The sequence below is a fragment of the Callorhinchus milii genome, unplaced genomic scaffold (genome assembly GCF_018977255.1).
Source record: "Callorhinchus milii isolate IMCB2004 unplaced genomic scaffold, IMCB_Cmil_1.0 Scaffold12, whole genome shotgun sequence".
Classification (NCBI taxonomy): domain Eukaryota; kingdom Metazoa; phylum Chordata; class Chondrichthyes; order Chimaeriformes; family Callorhinchidae; genus Callorhinchus; species Callorhinchus milii.
In genome coordinates, this window is record NW_024704753.1 from 18,852,064 (window position 1) to 18,871,406 (window position 19,343).

Genomic DNA, 19,343 nt, shown 5'->3' on the forward strand with positions numbered 1-19,343 from the left:
CCCCTCTCTTGAGAGCAGGTTGTGTGCAGTGGCTGTCACCAATGTGCTGCAAAGCATATTCCCTTAATGGTTATATACTTGGGATTTTTTTTTAAAAAATGATGATTTGGCCACTCAATCCACGACTGTTTGCGTGTGTGTGTTTTTTTTTAAATGTCTCAACAGACAACCGAGACAGAGCGCCACGCTGATCGCAGAAGCCAGCAAGAATCGTTTCGATAGAGGAGACGGGGGAGAAGACCTCAAACGTACACGGTTGTCACCCCAATGCCCCCCACTGAAACGTGTCTCCGCGTTCATTTCAGGCAAATGCTGCAGTTATTTTTCACCATCAATATCCCACAACAACAACTTGTATTTATATAGCGCCCCTTACACAGGGTAGCGTCCCAGAGCGCTTGACAGTGGCGGGAGCCAGGGCACGAACAGAGAGAGACGTCAAATTAACTTGATTTGTGGGGGCAAATTTGGATTTGGCAGGAATATTGACCAGAGTGTTAACGGTAGGTTCTGACTTGGGTGCGATGCAAGTGCCTGTCCATACCTGAAGAGTTGCACTCTCTGGAATTCCATCCCGCAGTTCATCCACCTTGTCCCCTCCCTCGCCTCCTTCAAGACCCATCTCAAGACCCTCCTCTTTGATGTCAATCACCCTGCGTCCCTCCCTGCCCTCCACCCTCCCCAATCCTGACCTCCAGCTCGGGTCCGAAACTCTTGACTGTCCAGCGCCTTGGGACGTCCTCCTGACGTGAAAGGCGTTATACACGTCATTTTGTTGTTGTTGTTGAAACATGGCCACTGTGACTAGCTCCATCTGTGCTTATGCTGTCATTAATCATCCAGGCTATGCCTATTACCATCACCCTATGAAGATTTCATGTAATTAGTTCCAAACTTGGTGCCTCTAAATGTTTGGAAGTTAAATTGCAGTTTAATTGCGTCCAACTGCAATGCTGGTGGAGGAATCTTAACTATAAAGAGCCTGGATCCATAACCCTGTGATGAGCACTGTGAGAGTGCTACCAACAAAGCCAGGCTGACAATAAAACAAAAATACAATACTGATATTTTATTTAAGTATTTATATACACGTTTTAGCACTGAGCCAAGCACCAAGAAAGTCCCAGGTCCAATCCTTGGTTTGTGGAGATAGTTAATCCCAGGTAGTACGGTATAGGGAGTTACAGTTAGTCTCCATGTCGCTTGGTGAGACAGAACAGCCAATGTTCTTACTTCTGTTTATTGACCCTTACTCAAAATCAACATGCTTGAAGCATCCTTGAGTTAGATGTCATTCTGGGATGATTTTCAGCTATTTTCATACATTTTGTAGATACTATTAGATGAAAAAAAACACCAGAAAAGGCTTTTTGACAACAAATTCATCCTTTTCAACCAGTTCACTTAAGAGAATAAAAAGTACATGTTGTAGCCAAACACTGGCACTGCATAAACTTCCAGACAGATGCAAGGAAAAGTGCACCTGGTCACTTATTATACACTGATCTTATCTCAATTAGGACCCTAACAAAAATATTTCCATTCCATCATTCTGGGCTGAATTTATAATAATGCTTGCATTTGATACAGTGCCTTATTATGTCTTTGAAACTTCTCAAAGCACTTCAGAGGATATACTGTAAAGTGTATTGACTGTATAGTTTGTGGGTGAAACCCACACAGGAGTGTCCCACAAACAGTTGTGGATTGAGCGACCAGATTATTATTTTTTTGAAAGTATTACCCCCATAAAAGCAATCCACCAATCAACTAACAACTGGGTCCCTACTTACTGCAATGTAAATAGAGTCTTGTGGAGTAAGGAAACTTGCCCAACGTTTTGCTCTGCCCAGGAATCGACCCCACATCCTCTCGCTTGCGAGGCGAGTGTTCTAACCACTGAGCTACACGACTCCATCTAATAGACACCTGAATTTAAATTTAGGCCCAGAGATGGAAGGACAGACAGTGTTCAAGGAAACTACACACTAAGGTTCTAGGTTCATATATTCTTTACTCACTGAACGAAAGAGTCCTGCAGCGTTTCTTGAAACTAACTATTTTTAAAAGCTCGTCTCTTTGCTAAATGGTCTGCTCCAAACATTTTGACCAATCTTTCCTTCACATTCTGCTCTTCACTCTCAAGATCAAGGTCATCTTGATGGGTCCAGATAGGATGGCCATCTGGTCGGTGACCAGTCGCCATGAAATGCATCGTAGCCACCAGATCTCCATTATTCTTCAGTAACACTTGAGTGGCTCCACAGAGATCCAGGTGGTACTCTTGCCTCAATGTTTCAATGGCTTTAACTGCAGAATCCACTTCGTTCTGGGAGGGTGTGGGGCTGAAAGAGTTGGCATCTACTTGTGTTTGCGATTCCGATTCTGACTGTGCATTGTTTATTATGAATTCTGCCAGAGTTCCTGTCTTCTTTGGAAGGTTGTTCGCCCTTTGCTGCTGTGGGAGGGTTTCAGTCTCTATCTGCTGCTGATCTACTTCAGTTATTTGCAGCTCAGGACTTTCTTCATCCTACGATAGGCAACAAATAAATGCAAAAATATTGAAAAACAGTCCAAGAATAAACAAGTGACCAATCTCTATATTATTGGGTACTTGATTTGCCCTATTCATTGCTCTTTAAAATAATCCATTCTGTCCTCAGATATAATAAAATAATATTAAATAATAACCCTTGCATTTGATGTAGCGCTTTTCACGTCTTATCGACGTCTCAAAGCGCTTCACAGAACAAACTGTAAAGTGAATTGACCGTATATCTGTGGGCGAGATCTAGATATCTGAGAGGCAACACAAGTTCGTCCATGCAACAGCAAACAATGCGGCCGCGAACCGCTTCCCCCCCTGAAACCCAGTGTATTAGTTTTTTTTTTTAAAAAAGTTGAAATATTTTGAATTTGCTTCAGCTCCAATTACATTGATCCCGTTTTAATTTTTGTTCGAAAAAAAATAAAGAGAGAGAGAGAGAGAGAGGGGGGGCAAAGCCGGTTTTCTGGTCCTTCTTCGGCATTCTTACTGTTGTTTTTTTCCAGGTCCCCGACGAGGAAAGGTTAGGCTCAGCTGAGACTTGCTCCGGTAGTCCAGGGGGGCTGGGGGGGGGGTCTTGCTCGCCCCACACACACTCACCGACGTTGAGTAACGGCCGCTTGGGGCTGCGTATCTGGGGGCGGGGGGGGGGGGACGACCCGAAGCCCAGCACACAGGGGAGGCTGGGGGACCCTGGCGAGGCCACACTGAGTGGGGGGAAGATATGGGGGGGAAGAAGATAGGGGGGGGGGAAGAAGATATGGGGGGGAAGAAGATATGGGGGGGGAGAAGATATGGGGGGGAGAAGATATGGGGGGGAAGAAGATATGGGGGGAAGAAGATATGGGGGGGAAGAAGATATGGGGGGGAAGAAGATATGGGGGGGAAGAAGATATGGGGGGGAAGAAGATACGGGGGGGAGAAGATACGGGGGGAGAAGATACGGGGGGGAGAAGATATGGGGGGAAGAAGACATGGGGGGGAAGAAGACATGGGGGGAAGAAGACATGGGGGGGAGAAGATATGGGGGGGACGTCATCATCGACTCAAACCGCGATCCTGACCCTCGGGCCCTCCCTCCCCCCCTTACCTCAAACTCCCTGATAGCAATCGGGAAAATGTTGAAGCACTCGTCCTCCGGACCGGCCTGAGCCTGAGCCTGAGCCTGAGCCTGAGGCTGGGGCTGGGCCCGGGGCTGAGCCTGAGCCTGAGCCGGGGGCTGGGCCCGGGGCTGGGCCGAGTGACCGGCGCCGCCGCGCTCCCCTTTACCGTCTTTGTGCCGTGCGGGAACGGCAGACATTTTACCTGCGGGGGGGGACAACACATCATCATCATATATCTATATATATATATATCTATATCTATACCCAAATAAATGAATATATAGAAATGTAGGAAATCCTCGCCTTTGCCACAGCGCCTTCGAGACGCCTCAAAGCGCTTCGCGGGCGAAAAGCAGCCGAGCGTCCCCCGGCCCTCCCCACCGCCCCCACCGGCCCCACCGCCCCCCCACCGGCCCTCCCCGCCGCCCCCAGACCCCCACCGGCCCCACCGCCCCCCCACCGGCCCTCCCCGGCCGCCCCCCAGACCCCCCCCCACCGGCCCTCCCCCCGCCGCCCCCCCAGGCCCCCCCCGCCGCCCACCCGTCTTCACCTCGGCCCTCTTGTTTTTCCCGAGGAAGGCGCTTCGAGCTTTCAGACGGGGAAAAGGCGCCACGACGGCGGGGGCGAGGATTACGTCGGCGTCCCGCGCGGAAGCGCTTCGCGGGGCCTCGAAAGGCCCCGGTGAGAGGACTCTCGCGGTCCGGGCCTTACCTGGCTGGGCGGCCGGCGGCCCCGGGCCCCCGTTCGGGCTGGCTGGGTCGGCCCTGTCCGGCGGCGGCGGCGGCGGCAGCAGCCTGACCGGGGCGGGGATGACGGTGCGGCTGTCGAGCTGGTAGTCCCGCTCGCGGCCCCTCAGGTGGCGCAGGTAACGGTCCCTCATGGACTGCCAGGTGTGGCCGGTCAGCGCCAGGCGCTCGAGGTGGCGCCAGAACGCGTTGCCCAGCAACGAGCCGCGGCCGCGCGCGGCCCGGCCGCCGTGGTCGCGCACGTACATCAGGAGCGTGACGTCTTCGGCGCGCGTGTAGGCGCTCCGGCCGCCGCCGACGCGCGTGGCCGGATCGGGGTCACGTGACCCCGCCCCCGCCGCCGCCGCCGCGGGCGGTTGGTCTCGCGGCCGCTCGCCGCGCGGGGCCGGGTCCCGGTCCCGGGAGGCCGCCGGCGGCCGCGGGCCTGCCGGCCGCTCGCGGTAGTCTTCGACGTCCAAGCGCTCGTTGCGCTCCACGCAGTCCAGCACGTAGCGCGCCGCCACGTGACCCTTCAGCGGCGGCCCCGGCCCGAGCTCGGCCAGCAGGAGGGCGCCGGGCGCCTGCAGGCCGCACATCACCCCGCCGCCGTGCGTCACCAGCGGCAGCAGCACGGCCTTGGTGGAGCTGGGTCGCATGTAGAAGCGCAGCGGGGCCCCGCTGTCGTCCAGGAACAGGGTCCTGGAGTGGGTGAAGGTGGTGGTGGTGGCGGCGGAGGAGGAGGTGGGTCCGGCCGTTGCCGCCATTTTCGCGGTTCAAATCGGCGGCGCGCGCCGCCGCCGCCCCCGCGGCTCTCTGTGAGTGACGGAGCCCCGGCCCCGCCCCCGCGGCTCTCTGTGAGTGACGGAGCTCCGGCCCCGCCCCCGCGGCTCTCTGTGAGTGACGGAGCCCCGGCCCCGCCCCCGCGGCTCTCTGTGAGTGACGGAGCCCCGGCCCCGCCCCCGCGGCTCTCTGAGTGACGGAGCCCCGCCCCCGTCGCTGGCAGGGCTTGTCAATCACACGGCAAGCCACGCCCACCCCCGCCCGATGGCGACCCCATTGGGCGGTTTCACGCCCAACTGGGGCGGGTTTGGTGGTGGAGGTGGTGGTGGTGAGGGTGGAAATGACGATGATCACAGCCTGCCCTGGGGAGTGTAGTGACTGTGCGTGCTGCGGGGGCGGCACGGGGCTTAAGGCTATCCAAACCCGCCCAAGAGTCCGCCGCCGCGTTCGCCCACAAATATGCAGTCACTTCACTTTACAGTACGTTCTGTGAAGCGCTTTGGGACGTCGAGAAGACGTGAAAAGCGCTCTATCAAATGCGAGGATTATTGTAAGCCAAAGGCACAATGCTGCAGATGCTGGAAATCTGCAAGAGAAACGGAATTAGCCGGGAACACTCAGCAGGTCGGGCGCAGCATCTATGGAGAGGGGAGAGTGTAACAGTGTGAATACGGGGGGTTACCGCACCAAGAGAGCAGTGTTACCCATATCCCTCGGGGGTTCTCCTCAAAGATCATCGACCTGAAACGTTAACCCACTTTCTCCGTAGACGCTGCGTGGCCTCCTGAGTGTTCCCAGCGACTTCTGTTTTTATGTGAAAGGTTATTATGTACGCGACCAGCGATGGAAATTTCCCTGCGTACAGAATGAAATTTGCACCATCATCATCAATGCTTTGGACCTGCTCAGACCTGCCTGGCTCAGGAATTGGACCACTGAAACAACCACATTTTCAGTGATTCCGTTGCCAATCACAATACCTTGGAGGTAGCTGCTCCCAAGGAAGATACGTTTATGTTTGTTGTGATCATAATAATAAATGCTCATTTGCCTTTCCTTGCCTACATTTGTGTCTCAGTAACCCCACTTTGTCTCCTCCAATGGCTTCTCTTGCTCTCACAGTCACATGCAGTGTTCCTCAGGCCTCGATCCCTAGTGTTGATCATCTCCAGACTCAATTCCAAGAGATGATGAGCCACTCCTAGGACCAAAGGAACAGGAATAGGCCATTCAGCCCTTTCGAGCCTGTTCTACCATTCTTTACACTCTTTGGTACTCCATCCCACAGTCCCTTTGCCTCACTCCCTCATCTTCAAGGCCTGTCTCAAGATCCTCCTCTTCGACCGCGCCTTCGTCCACCCTCCTACCCCCACGCTCACTGCTCTCCAATCTTCCTGAACCCAACCCCCTGCTCAGGTCCAAATCCCTGACTGTCCAGTGCCTCAGGATGTCCTCCCGACATGAAAGATGCCGTGTAAATGTAATTTGTTATTGAGCCGGTACAGAGACAGGACTGGGTTAAGCTGTGACATTCCTGTGGTTCAACAGTCTGATAATACCTATCTGGACCCTGATAAAAGGTCAAATGGGCATGTTACCAGAGTGCTGCTTTGCATGTACAGTAAATATAAGTTTACCTCAACATAAATCACTATCGTTCTTGGAAGAGGAGGTCAGAAAATTGTGGGACACATAAAGCGGAAGGATGGGCCATGTGAACAATTTTTTTAAAAGAACAATTTGCAGTTAGTCTACCCTCTTAACTCTCTTGTTGAAATGCAGTGTGTGTGTACGTTAAGTTAATGAATGTATTGGAGACAAACATTAGACGAATGCCTCAAAGGACTGACGTATAATTTCTGCTGCTGACCTTCGTAGAAAGACAGTTCAGAACAGCAGTGTTAAAGCGTCCCATCGGGTCAGAGAGAGTCAAATGATCAGCTCCAGAAAATGAGGCCACTTCATATCTTTGTGTTTATACTAAGCAGTGAACTCGCGGCTGGTAAGTAAAATGAAGCAAACTACGATGGAAGTCAGCAGATAAATCGGAGTCCTGTAGCATGGAGGTTAGAGTGTTTGCCTCGCAAGCAAGAAGACCTGGGTTTGATTCCCGGGCAGAGAAAAACGTTGGGCAAATGTCCTTACTCCACACACACCTCTGTTTACCAGCTGTAAGTAGGATCCCGGTTGTTAGTCGATTGGCGGATCGCTTTTCCGGGGGTAATAATCCCTTCCAAAAAAAGAGGGAAAAAAAATCAATCACAGTCGTAGTCACTCAATCTACGACTGTTTGTGGGGACACTGCCGTGCGCAATTGGCTGCCACATTTCACCCGCAAAAAAATATACAGTCAATTCACTTGACAGTACATTTTGTGAAGCTCTTTGAGTCGTCTCGAAATGTCGTTTCGCTCTGCCCGGGAATCGAACCCAGGTCCTCTCGCTTGCGAGGCGAGTGCTCTAACCACTGAGCTACAGGACTCCAGATGAGAAGAGATCGTCTTCCCTAAAGGAGTGATTCCGTGGAATAGACTGGTAACAAAGCAGTTGATGTTGGTTCCATTAACATCTGTAAAAAAAAAATCATTCCGGTAGCTGGTACACTCAACTGTGTCTGTCGGGAAATAATATTTGTACAATAGGTGACCCTATTGACACAACCTTGACTGTATAACACTCTTGCTGGAGATGATTTTCATGTGGCATCAAAGAATTCACCACGATAGAATTACTATGAAATGAGATGGCTGGTCATTTTCCAGGACAGAGAAGCCCTCTCAATGATTATCACCGGTCCAGAGGAGTGCAACTGCAGACGTTACATCGGTCACCAGAAGGGCATGTTTCCGGTGCGGAAGAATGTGCCATCCGGTGTACTGATGATCTCCGATGCAGGTAATACGTGATCTCATACCTCTTTTTTTTTAATCAATAAATCTGGAAATGTTTCTCGTCTCTCCTCCTGAAGTCACCACTACACAGTGATGGATGGCTTCACAGCTGTCTGTTATCCTACAGAACTGCAACTCTTTCAATTGGCCATTCATTTGTGGGTAAATGAATCTAGGCACAACAACAATAATAATAATAAATGAATTACTTCAATCCACGACTGTTTGTGGGATGCTGCTGTATGCAATTGGCTACTGCCTTTCACCCACAAATATACAGTCAATTCTCTTTTCACAGTATATTCTGTGAAGCGCTTTGAGACGTCTTGAAGTTGTGAAAAGGCGCTGTATCAAATGCAAGGATTATTATTATTATTGTTATCACAAGCAAGCTCAATCCTGAACTCACCTAACATCACAAGTGCCAGAAAGAGGGCATGAGATAGTGGTTAGGTGCTGGAATACTATTTGAGACCCTCTCAAGACCCTCCTCTTCGACTGCGCCTTCGGATCACCTTCTTACCCCTACTCACTCCGCCCGCCACCCCTCCTGATCCCAACCACCAACTAGGTTGTGGATCCCTGACTGTCCAGCGCCTTGGGACATCCTCTTGATGTGAAGGGCACTGTGTGAATGTAATTTATTGTTGTTGTTGTATGGCTGGTTTCCAATTTGGGTCATGACGTGTCCAACTGAGCCATTAGAGGTATCTTTTTTAAGATACATTCCAGTCACAGCCACATAATCCAGATATATACACATTTCTCAAATTGTCATTACTAATTTAAGAATCTTTTACTTGATGGGTGTCTATTTTTTCAGAATGCACAATTCCAATTTGATGATATATATATATATATATGTGTGTGTCCAAGGCTACAAATGTGATTTTCTTCATCCAGAGATTAATATCAGGATTGTTTTTTTTTAAAAGTTAACAACCACAAATTCTGAATCGTGTTTGTCTATCTTAATTTCACCAAGGATTACATCCTTGAAAATATTCTCTTGACTCCTCTCTTTCTTTCAATGTTTAATCACTTAGAGCTTTCAACTACAACCTGCAGGCTAAGGATTGCCAAATTCTGAGCAGTACCAGTCAGATGGAAGGCACTGAGCGACACAAGCATATTCATATTGACCTATACGAAAAGAAAGGTATGTTCGTTCAGGAAAAATGGTTCCTGGTTAGCCTTCTCACCAAAGTTGGTTTCATTTTGAGCCTGTAGCTGTAGCTTAGTGGTTGTGGAGTCCTGCAGCTCAGTGGTTAGAGCACCCGCCTCGCAAGCGAGAGGACCCGGGTTCGATTCCAGGGCAAAATGTTGAACATTTTCCCTACTCCACTCACATGCCTCTGTTTACCCAGCAGTGAGTAGGAGCCCGTTTTTTTAGTAGGAACCATTTGAGGTGGTTGCATGATCTGATTCCTGTGTACTTCCACCTCCATCCACCCTCTGTCTGTCCTTGTTCACAATTGTGTGTCCGTTTCAATTCACATCTCAATTCCACATTGTGTGCTCTTGCCTTTCCAGCTTATGTGCGAGAATGTATTGTGAACAACGGTGCCACATACAGGGGAACTGTGTCCGTAACTCAGAGCGGAAAGACTTGTCAAGAATGGATATCCAATGTACCCCACGAGCACAGGTGAGAGGAGCATTCCATGTCTCACGTTTCATTCTTCTGAATTCTAGCTTTATATAAAGAGGAAATATTATAACTAATACAGTGATCTGAGTAATTTCAATCGATCAATCAATCAGTTAATCAATAATTAAAAATAATAACTTGGTCACTCAATCCATGACTGTTTGTGGGTTGCTGCTCTGCGCAATTGTCTGCTGCATTTCGCCCACTGATTTCACAGTCAATCCACTTTACGGTGTATTCTGTGAAGCGCTCGGAAGTCTTAATAGACAAATGCAAGGATTATTAATTATCACTATTATTATCATGTCTGAATCTCAATGCACATTAAAATAGGAATTATATTGGGTCTGAAGTCTCTCTGAATCCACTGACAGGTATTTGCCAATTAAGTTTCCTGAGAAAGGCCTGGATATGAATTACTGTCGGAACCCTGACAACGATGTTAATGGACCCTGGTGTTATACTACAGACTGGACCACAAGAATAGAGGCCTGCGGCATCAAGAGATGTGAAAATGGTAAAGCAACATGTAGAGATTGCAATGCCTTTGATGGAATGTCGAACATAAGTCCTGTAGCTCAGCGGTTAGAGCACTCGCCTCGCAAGCGAGAGACCTGGGTTTGATTCCCGGCAGGGCAAAACATTGGGCAAGTTTGCTTACTCCACATGCCTCTGTTAACATAGCAGTAAGTAGGAACTCGGTGGTTAGTCAATTGGTGGATTGCTTTTCCGCCAGCAATATTCCTTCAAAAAAAAAAAATTTGGTCACTCAATCCACGACTGTCTGTGGGACACTGCCGTGCGCCATTTCGTCCACAAGTACAGTCAATTTACTTTACAGTATATTCTGTGAAGCGCTTTGAGACATCTCGAAGATGTGATAAGGTGCTGTATCAAATGCAAGGATTATTATTATTATTTATTATAGGAGTTTGCTGGCGAAAGAAGACTAAGGTCCTTCCAGTTCGTGTTGCACCATTCTGGCAGTCACTTGCACATGTCATGTCCTGAATTACAGGGTGACCAAAAAGTCTTATTTTTCAGCTCCCCTATTGTCTAAAAAAAATCATCATTTCTTTAAGGCTTATTAGACATAGTAAAGGTATCACAACATTTTGTACATACTGTATCCTACGATATTATTTCCTAAAAGAAAAGAGGACTACAGATTACTCATCAACTGTATCCCGAAATATTATTTTCTAAAAGAAATCGGGACTAATTTGCTTGTGAAAGAATCAACGCTTTTCACTTCCACGTTCTCCCCAGGGAGCCGGTTCCACATATTTACTGCCCACTCACTGAAATAGTGTTTCATATCTACAGTCTTGTAGCTACAATGAAGGAACCTGCACCAAATAGCCCTGTGGAAGACAGAGACCCAATATCCTCCAGTGACTTACATCAGGCCCCACTTACCATCTGCCACTTCAACAGTGGGTTTAGCTCCCTTAGCAGTTGTTGTAGTGTAGATCCCTACCTGCCCTGTAGCTTACTGGTTAGAGCACTCGCTCTGCAAGTGAGATATAAGCCGCTATACCAATTGCAAGGATTATTATTATGTCCTTGTTCACACCTCTTCCAGTCTCATCACCATCCATTCATTGTATTATTACAGCCACTCACCATATTGTGTGATCACAGTACAGGACATTGAGTTTCTGAGGCATCTCTGTGCCTTAGAAGAACAGTGAGACGTGATTTCAAATGGACTGTGCAGAGCGAACGCTTTAAAATCAGCTCCAGCACGTTGCAACCTGTTCCGGATCAATATTTGCAGAAGCTCTTGTGATCGGAGAGATGCATTCCCTGCTGGATAGAGAATGGCTGGGAAATTGGGGGTGGGGGGGAGAACAGCGAAAAAGAACGGTAGGACCTGCAATGATTAACAGGAAATGTATGTCTACCTTTACCAAGAGGGGAACAAAGTCATTATTACTTGTCAGGAAATTGGATGACTACGGGAGCTCTCGATTGCGTAACTGACAATCATATGTTTTTCTCAGATATTTGCGTCTTGTGCAATGGTGAGGATTACAATGGATTTGTCGACCGTACAGAGTCTGGGAGAGAATGCCAGCGCTGGGATCTCAACTCGCCTCACAGACATAACTATCAACCAGACAAGTACTTTACTTTATTGTGTGGAGTCCTGTCGCATATTGGTTAGAAAAGAGCGCTCGCCTCGCAAGCGAGAGGACCTGGGTTCGATTCCTGGCCAGGCACGTCAGGGCGAAAGGTTGGGCAAGTTTCCTTACTCAGCACGTCTCTGCTTATCCAGCAGTCAGTAGGAACCCACTTGTTATTTGATTGGCGGATCTCCTTTCCAGGGGGTAACAACACCTTCAAAATCAAATAAATAAATGATAAATCGGTCACTCAATCCACGACTGTTTGTGGGGACTCTGCTGTGAGCAATTGGCTGCCGTGTTTGGCCTACAAAAATATACAGTCGATTCACTTTACAGTACGTTGTGTGAAGCGCTTTGAGGCTTCTCGAAGTCGTGATGAGATTAAGACAAATGAGTCATTTCCTGGACGGATTGAAAACGCCGCTGGTTAGTGCTACTACTACTATTTCAAATGTTAATTAGTTTTTTGATGGATGTTTGATGGATCCAGGTACCGTGACATGAATCTGGACGATAATTACTGCCGTAACCCGGATGGCTCTCCTCAGCCCTGGTGTTTCACCACTGACCCAAACGTGGAGCGGGAATTCTGCAACATACAGAGATGTGGTAAGTCTAGTGAGAAGAAGGATGGTTTAGAATAACATTTTATCTTACAGTGTATTTAAAAGTTATTTACTATGAGACACAATACAAGTCAACTACAAAGCCAACAACCAACAATGTATTCTCTGTCAATGCAAATAATAATCCATAAGAATAAGAATAATAATCCTGGCATTTGACACAGCGCCTTATCACGTCTTCGAAACGTCTCAAAGCGCTTCACAGAACATACTGTAAAGTGTAGAGACTGTATATTTGGCGGGCGAAACGTGGCAAACAATTATGCACAGCGGCGTCCCACAATCAGTCGTAGATTGCGTGACAAATATATATATTTTTTCTTCTGATAAAAAGAGGGAAAACACAAGCTGAAGGAGGTACAGACCACAACAGAGTGTTTCAAACGCCACGGGATAGGATACAGAGGGACTGTGAACAAGACCACATCCGGAACTCCTTGCCAGCCTTGGAACTCCCAGGTCCCACACCAACACCAATTGACGCCAGAAAACTACCCGTGCAAGTATGTAGACTCCTGGAGCTCAGTGGTTAGAGAGCTCGCTTTGCAAACAAGAGGACCTGGGTTTGATTCCCGGGCAGGGCGAAACGTTGGGCAAGTTTCCTTATTCCACACACACGCCTCTGTTTACCCAGCAGTAACTAGGAACCCACCAAATGTTAGTCGATTTTTTTCCAGGGGGTAATAATTGCTTAAAAAAATAAAATAATAATTTGATCACTCACTAACTCAACACAGAACAAGATTCAATCACCCTGCCCTGCCTGTTTCGTTCATTACTGTAGTGGGCACTACCTTTTAGCCTTCAGACCATCGGAACAACTCTTTGGTGGAAAAGAGTTTTATTCCGTCAAATGTCACCCTTCAAATCTGAGTTGATCACCATCTGTGTGTGTCGTTGTAGAGGACTGGAAGAGAATTACTGCCGAAATCCTGACGGATCTGAAGCACCTTGGTGTTTCACATCAGATCCTGATGTACGACATGCATTCTGTCTGCAGATCGATCGCTGTGAAGATGACATTGAGCCTGAAGGTAACGTGGACTTCCCTAGCACTGAACATCAATAACTTTCTCCAGCCTCTAGTCACACAGAACCCATTCTGCTATAATTAGAGAAACAAGACGATCACATCTCGGCAACAGCCCTCTCTAGGGGACATCTGTTAGGTTCAACTGGAGGTATTGCTATTTTAGCAGTTTCCATTCCAGGAGCTCATTCATATCTTATATTGAAATCAATTACCAGGAACCTGAGGATCATCCTAAATGTCCCTTGATTCCCCACATTGAACATGTTGAGGCAAAGTTTGAACCAAAGTTGTTCAGTGTGGAAAACACCCTAAATGTTCCTAGGGACAGGCACATTGAGGATGAGCCTCAGGTTCCTAGTAATTTATTTAAGTGTAAGGTATGAACGAGTTCCTTGCACGAGCCTGGTTGAATGGCTGTGGCAATAGGATGAACCGCAAATAGCTGCCTGGCTTAATCCTGCTCAACTACAACACAAACCACAACTTGCATTTGTATAGCAACCCTCGCGCAGGGTAATGTCCCCGAGAGCTTGACAGTGGCAGAGCAGGACATCAGGTGGGAAAGGTTACAAGGGTCTGATTGAAATGTCTTAAAGGGACACAACACCTGGCATTTCTTTCCAGCTGGGTAGGTAGGCCACTTTATTGTTAATACACCGTTCTTCGGTTGGGCTGACTCTGTGAAGACTCATATGTTAATACTAACCATTGAGGTGTTTAAGCAAGGCACTGGAGAGAACAGAGCCGGGCATGTGAAGGAAATCAGCCCTTTGAGACGTCTGAAAGACGTGATAAGGCGCTATATCAAATGCAAGGATTATTATTATTATTATTAAACCTTCAGGAGAAAACTGCCAATAACTCCAAAGTCGAATAGAAATGTGGAATTATATATATACATAACCAACCGTTTCTGAGAAGCTGATAAATTATTGAAAACTTTGGCTTCTTATAACTCTACAGATTGCTACTATGGAAATGGTGAAATGTACAGAGGGAGTGTAAAGAAAACAAGGAAAGGGATCCATTGCCAGAAGTGGAATTCAAATACCCCTCACATAACCCAGTAAGTCCCACAGTCACATTTTACAGTCACCTCAATACCTGCAGATTATTGGGATTAATTCAAGGAGCTGTGTGTGTGTGTGTGTGTGTCACCCACAAAATACACAGTCAGTCAATCCACTTTACAGCCACTACGCGCCAATACTCTGGAACTCTCTCCCTCAATCCCTCCACCTTGCCCGCTCCCTCCCTACCTCCTCACCTTCAAATCCAGACTAAAGACCTTCCTCTTTGATGGTGCTTACGGTCACCTCCCCTCTCCCTCCCTCCCTCCCCCCTGGCTCGGGGTCAGACTCCGCCACTGTCCAGCGCTCTGGGACATACCCCGGGTGAAGGGCGCTGTGTAAATGCAAGTTGTTGTTGTGTATCGTGCCAATGTCCTGATTCCCTTCTGAAACCTTTCTTACAGAGTCAATCACAAGTCTCATCCGAAAGCAAACCTCGTGGGGAATTTATGTCGAAACCCAGACGGTGACAGTCACGGTCCCTGGTGTTACACCATGCACCCCAAAGTCCAGTGGGATTACTGTGCCATCAACACCTGCAGTAAGAGACTCAGTTGATGTTGGATATCGACCAAACAACAACAAATGACATTTGCACGGAGCCTTTCACATCAGGAGGACGTCCCAAGGCGCTGGACAGTCAGGGATTTGGACCCGAGCTGGGGGTTGGGAGCAGGAGAGGTGGAGGGCAGGGAGGATGGGGGTAGGGGGTGATCGAAGGTGCAGTCGGAGAGGAGGGTCTTGAGACAGGGATCCCATAGGGACAACATGCAATATTTGGTAACTGTGATCAAATCCTACGTATAATTCCTTATTTTAAAGTATAACTATACAGTACTTACTCAGTATTTTGTGGATAGTGCTTCAGATTATCATTTTAGGCAAATGATTTTCAGTTGCTTCTTCAGGCGCAAACTAATAGTCCTTTGGTAATAATAATAATCCTTGTATTTGATACAGTGCCTCATCACGTCGTCGAGACGTCTCAAAGCGCTTCACAGAATATACTGAAACTGTATTGACTGTATTGTTGGTGGGCGAAAAGCAGCAGCCAATTGCGCACAGCAGCGTCCCACAAACAGTCATGGATCGAAGTGATCAAATTATATTTTTTTTATGTTTAAATTATAGAAGGAGCTCATGAGCCGCCCATCGTAGATCCAGGTACACACTTTTCCTCTCTTTTTTAATCTATTTATAAAGCTTGCCGGTATCTAATTGGATTTTATCAATATATGCATATTTATTAATTATTGTTAAAAAAAAACTTTCTTTGAGGTAGGACAGTGCTTTTGGTAACTGTTAGGTTCGGAAAAAATTCTGGATTCCAATCCTGCCCGGACTGAGACATATATCTACCGGCTTCAAAGGTCCCATATGAAAACCCACCCTCAACCCAATCCTCAATGGGCACGAATCCACAGCCCAAAACTAACCACAACTCCTTAGACTTTAACGTTGTTCCTCTTCGAAGCCGTAACAACTTGCTGTTTACACAGCGCCCCTCACTTTGGGTAACGTCCCAGAGTGCTGGACAGTGGCAGAGCCTGACACTGAGCCGGGGGAGATGGGAGGTGACCGAAGGCACGGTCGAGGAGGAAGTGTCTTCAGGTGTGACCTGAAGATGGGTAAGGAGGGGGCGAGGCGGAGGGATAGAGGAAGCTGGTTCCAGAGTATCAGGGCATAGTGGCTGAAAGTGTGGCCACCGAGCGGAGGGCACGAGGGACAGGCTGGAGGCCGGAGCCAGTCGAGGGGAGACAGTGGGTAGTGGGTTGGGGATTAATGTACTTATGTCTGATATGTTTGTAACACTGCCTTGTTTATCCTTTTCAGAAGAAGTAGTCTTTGATTCCTGCGGCAAACGAGATGACCGAATGTTTAGGAACAACATGCTTCGGATTGTGGGAGGTTTACCCGGCAATTCCCCTTGGACAATCAGCTTGCGGAACAGGTAACTACATAGAGCAACACTGACGGCATCTGAGGGCTCTACACCCAGTGCAGGAAATATTAGTAAACAGTAAAACGAGGGATAGCTAAGCCTAGTCCCTCCGCCTCGCCTCACTCCCTCGCTCGCCTTCTTCAAGGCACGTGTCAAGACCCTCCTCTTTGGTCACCCTCCTCCTATTTCTCCCATTTTCTTTCTTTCTTTCTTTTCAGGGCAGGGAAACATTTCTGCGGAGGAACCCTGGTCAGCACAAGTTGGATCATCAGTTCAAAGCAGTGTTTCTCCTCCTGGTACGGTTTGAACTTTTACTGTATTGAGAACGTGGCTCGGGTCAATACAGAGTTAAATACAGACAAATAAATGCAACCGGCAATTGGAAGTTTCAGATTGATGTTCAAGTTACTGGAGCTGTAAGCAGGAATGAATATTATTCAGGGATATCAGGGATGTTTCTCTGCTTGAGGCAGATTCTGTAAGAGGGACATTTTGATAATAGTTTATTATTATTATTAATTTATTATCTCAAAGCGCTTCGCAGAATATACCGTCAAGTGAATTGACTGTATATTTTGTGGCACATTTAACTGTTCCTTTGCTTTCCAGCTATGTCGAGCGCAGAGGGTATGAAGCATGGATGGGAACTATATTCAAAGATCCAAGGCCAAATGACCCAAACAAGCAAGCGATTCCTATCCAGAGGGCAGTATGTGGACCATCCAGCTCTAACTTAATCATGTTGCAGTTAGAGAGGTATGATCAACACTAAAAACAAAATGAGGGTTAGAATTTACAATACCGTATTCTGGTACGAGAAGTTTATGATGTATATATCACGAAACGCTGGAACACTCTCCCTCTATCCCTCGGCCTCGCCCCTTCCTTCCCCATCTTCAGGTCACGCCTGAAGACCATCCTCTTCGACCATGACTGCGATCATCTCCCCACCAGCTCAGCGTCAGGCTCCACCACCGTCACGCGCTCTGGGAACCTGCCCTGTGTGAGGGCGCGCTGTGTAAATGCAAGTTGTTGTTCCACAAGTAACAGATCAGAAAATGACCCCACAAGCTTTTGTATTCCCCCCCACCCCAATACAGGCCTGCGTCTTTAAACGAACGTGTGGCTGTGATCTGCCTGCCCCCACCACAGTACATAGTTCCTGAAGGAACGGGATGCGAGATAGCCGGATGGGGAGAAACCCAAGGTAAGGGGTTTATTCGAAACACATTCAGGTGCACGGCTGAGAGCTCAGAGATCGAGTCAGTCGTAACCAGAGATCGAGTCAGTCAGTGTGTAGTCAGGGATCTCTCTGTTTCAGTGCTCAGAGCGCCCATCACAATGCCACAAGAACTCCGGGCCTTTGGGCACATCTGCTAAGTTGGCAATAATTATGGATTGCCTCGCGAGAGGACTTGGGTTCGATTCCCGGACTCGGGGCGAAACGTTGGGCAAGAGAGATTGGCAAAGAAACAGCCGCGATGGAATCGTCTGTCATCATTGACGCTGATTTGTTCTGGTTGACATTTAGGTACAGGCGACGATGAGGTCCTCAACATCCTCCAAATGCCAGTGATGAGCAACAGACAATGTAATGGTTACCACAGAGGACTTGTGCAACCAACAGAGATATGTGCTGGGGCGATCAGTCGGGCCGCAGGGGCATGTGAGGTAAGAGACAACTGCAGATTCAACGGTTAAACTGTAGGAACCCTGAGTGTTAATTAGTTGGAGGACGTCTTGGTGAAATACCAACCTTTGACCAGATCGCAATAAAATTCTGATAACATTTAAGATAAATGACAAAAGAACCAGAGGGGAGTTTTTTTTTATATATACGCAATGAGTCGTTACGGTCTGGAAGGCACTGCCTGAAAGAAAGGGCGGGTGGAAGCAGATTCGATAATCACTTTCAAAAGGGAGTTGGATAGATACTTGAAAAGAAAAAAAAATCGTCAGGGGGTATGGGGTACGAGCGGGGGGGGAAGAGGGGGAAGGGCGTGGTGGTGGGACTAGTTGTTAGCTCTTTCAAAGAGCAGGCACAGGCACGATGGGCCTCCTGAATGGCCTCCTTCTGTGCTGTAAGATGCTACGAAACTCAGGTTTAAACGGAGGATGGGATTAGAAATCGAATGCCTAATGGGAACGAGAGACGATTGAAAAATATCCAATCGTTTTGGGCTCACTCAGGAGAGTCACTGCTGAGACAGCCGAGGCTGCAGTCAAGTACCTTCTACAAGACGTAGGGAGAGAGCAGTTTATTTTGCCGTTTCAGAAAGATTACGGGGGACCCCTCGCCTGCTTCACGAACGAGTGCTGGGTGCTGGAAGGAGTGATCATACCAGGCCGGGGTTGCGGGAGAAGGAATCGTCCAGGGATCTTCATACGAGTCTCGATGTACGTGGACTGGATGAATAAAGTCATGAAGATGAACTAAAGGTCGATTCTCGAGCCGATCGCAGCAAAGACTTTTGACGAGCAGGAGACTGAAATGGGACAGTCTGTTAATAATGCATAATACTCGCTGCACAAATAAATGTCGGAAAAAACAAAACCCAAACGGAAGTTGCAGTCATTACTCTATGCCTTACGGAAGGAGTCACACAAGAGAACGGCCATTTTAGGATAGTCATTGTTAACACTTTTATTTCACGGGAAATCAATCCTAACAGCAATGATTTCACAAAATGTCACTGTTCCCTCCTTTCGGCCACCCTCTGCCCAGCGGGCTCCGGCCTGCTTCACGCCCCCCGCCCCACCATTGGCGGGCGAGCCTTCTGCCACTCTGCCCCCACCCTTTGGAACTCCAGCCCGCAGTCCCTCCGCCTCGCCCCCTCCCTTGCCTC

At 48.1% G+C, this 19,343-nt stretch overlaps 2 protein-coding genes across 2 annotated transcripts; one reads left to right on the forward strand and one right to left on the reverse strand.

Annotated features, from left to right (window-relative positions):
• Positions 1-1,864: 1,864 nt before the first annotated feature.
• On the reverse strand, positions 1,865-5,137 carry LOC103176816 (telomeric repeat binding factor 2, interacting protein). The gene is made up of 3 exons (XM_042339714.1): positions 4,360-5,137; positions 3,636-3,850; positions 1,865-2,530 (listed from the first exon to the last, which is right to left on the reverse strand). Exons 1-3 carry the CDS (start codon positions 5,135-5,137, stop codon positions 2,054-2,056), a joined length of 1,470 nt encoding a protein of 489 aa, XP_042195648.1. The 3' UTR covers positions 1,865-2,053.
• Positions 5,138-7,008: 1,871 nt separating this feature from the next.
• On the forward strand, positions 7,009-19,051 carry mst1 (macrophage stimulating 1). Its single transcript, XM_007890507.2, has 18 exons — positions 7,009-7,155; positions 7,915-8,047; positions 9,090-9,202; positions 9,577-9,691; positions 10,069-10,211; positions 11,701-11,821; positions 12,317-12,435; positions 12,787-12,955; positions 13,356-13,486; positions 14,449-14,551; positions 14,960-15,096; positions 15,687-15,719; positions 16,389-16,506; positions 16,716-16,793; positions 17,107-17,253; positions 17,598-17,704; positions 18,029-18,168; positions 18,773-19,051. Exons 1-18 carry the CDS (start codon positions 7,104-7,106, stop codon positions 18,932-18,934), a joined length of 2,121 nt encoding a protein of 706 aa, XP_007888698.1. The 5' UTR covers positions 7,009-7,103; the 3' UTR covers positions 18,935-19,051.
• Positions 19,052-19,343: the final 292 nt, after the last annotated feature.

Excerpts from the sequence above, each read along its gene's own strand:
- mst1 (XM_007890507.2), top strand. The coding sequence starts at position 7,104 with ATGAGGCCACTTCATATCTTTGTGTTTATACTAAGCAGTGAACTCGCG. Across the intron at positions 10,212-11,700 it reads CATCAAGAGATGTGAAAATG|ATATTTGCGTCTTGTGCAAT; the intron begins GTAAAGCAACAT and ends TGTTTTTCTCAG. Across the intron at positions 16,794-17,106 it reads AAGCAGTGTTTCTCCTCCTG|CTATGTCGAGCGCAGAGGGT; the intron begins GTACGGTTTGAA and ends TTTGCTTTCCAG.
- LOC103176816 (XM_042339714.1), bottom strand. The coding sequence starts at position 5,137 with ATGGCGGCAACGGCCGGACCCACCTCCTCCTCCGCCGCCACCACCACC. Across the intron at positions 3,851-4,359 it reads GCCGCCGGCCGCCCAGCCAG|GTAAAATGTCTGCCGTTCCC; the intron begins GTAAGGCCCGGA and ends CCCCCCCCGCAG. Across the intron at positions 2,531-3,635 it reads TTGCTATCAGGGAGTTTGAG|GATGAAGAAAGTCCTGAGCT; the intron begins GTAAGGGGGGGA and ends TGCCTATCGTAG.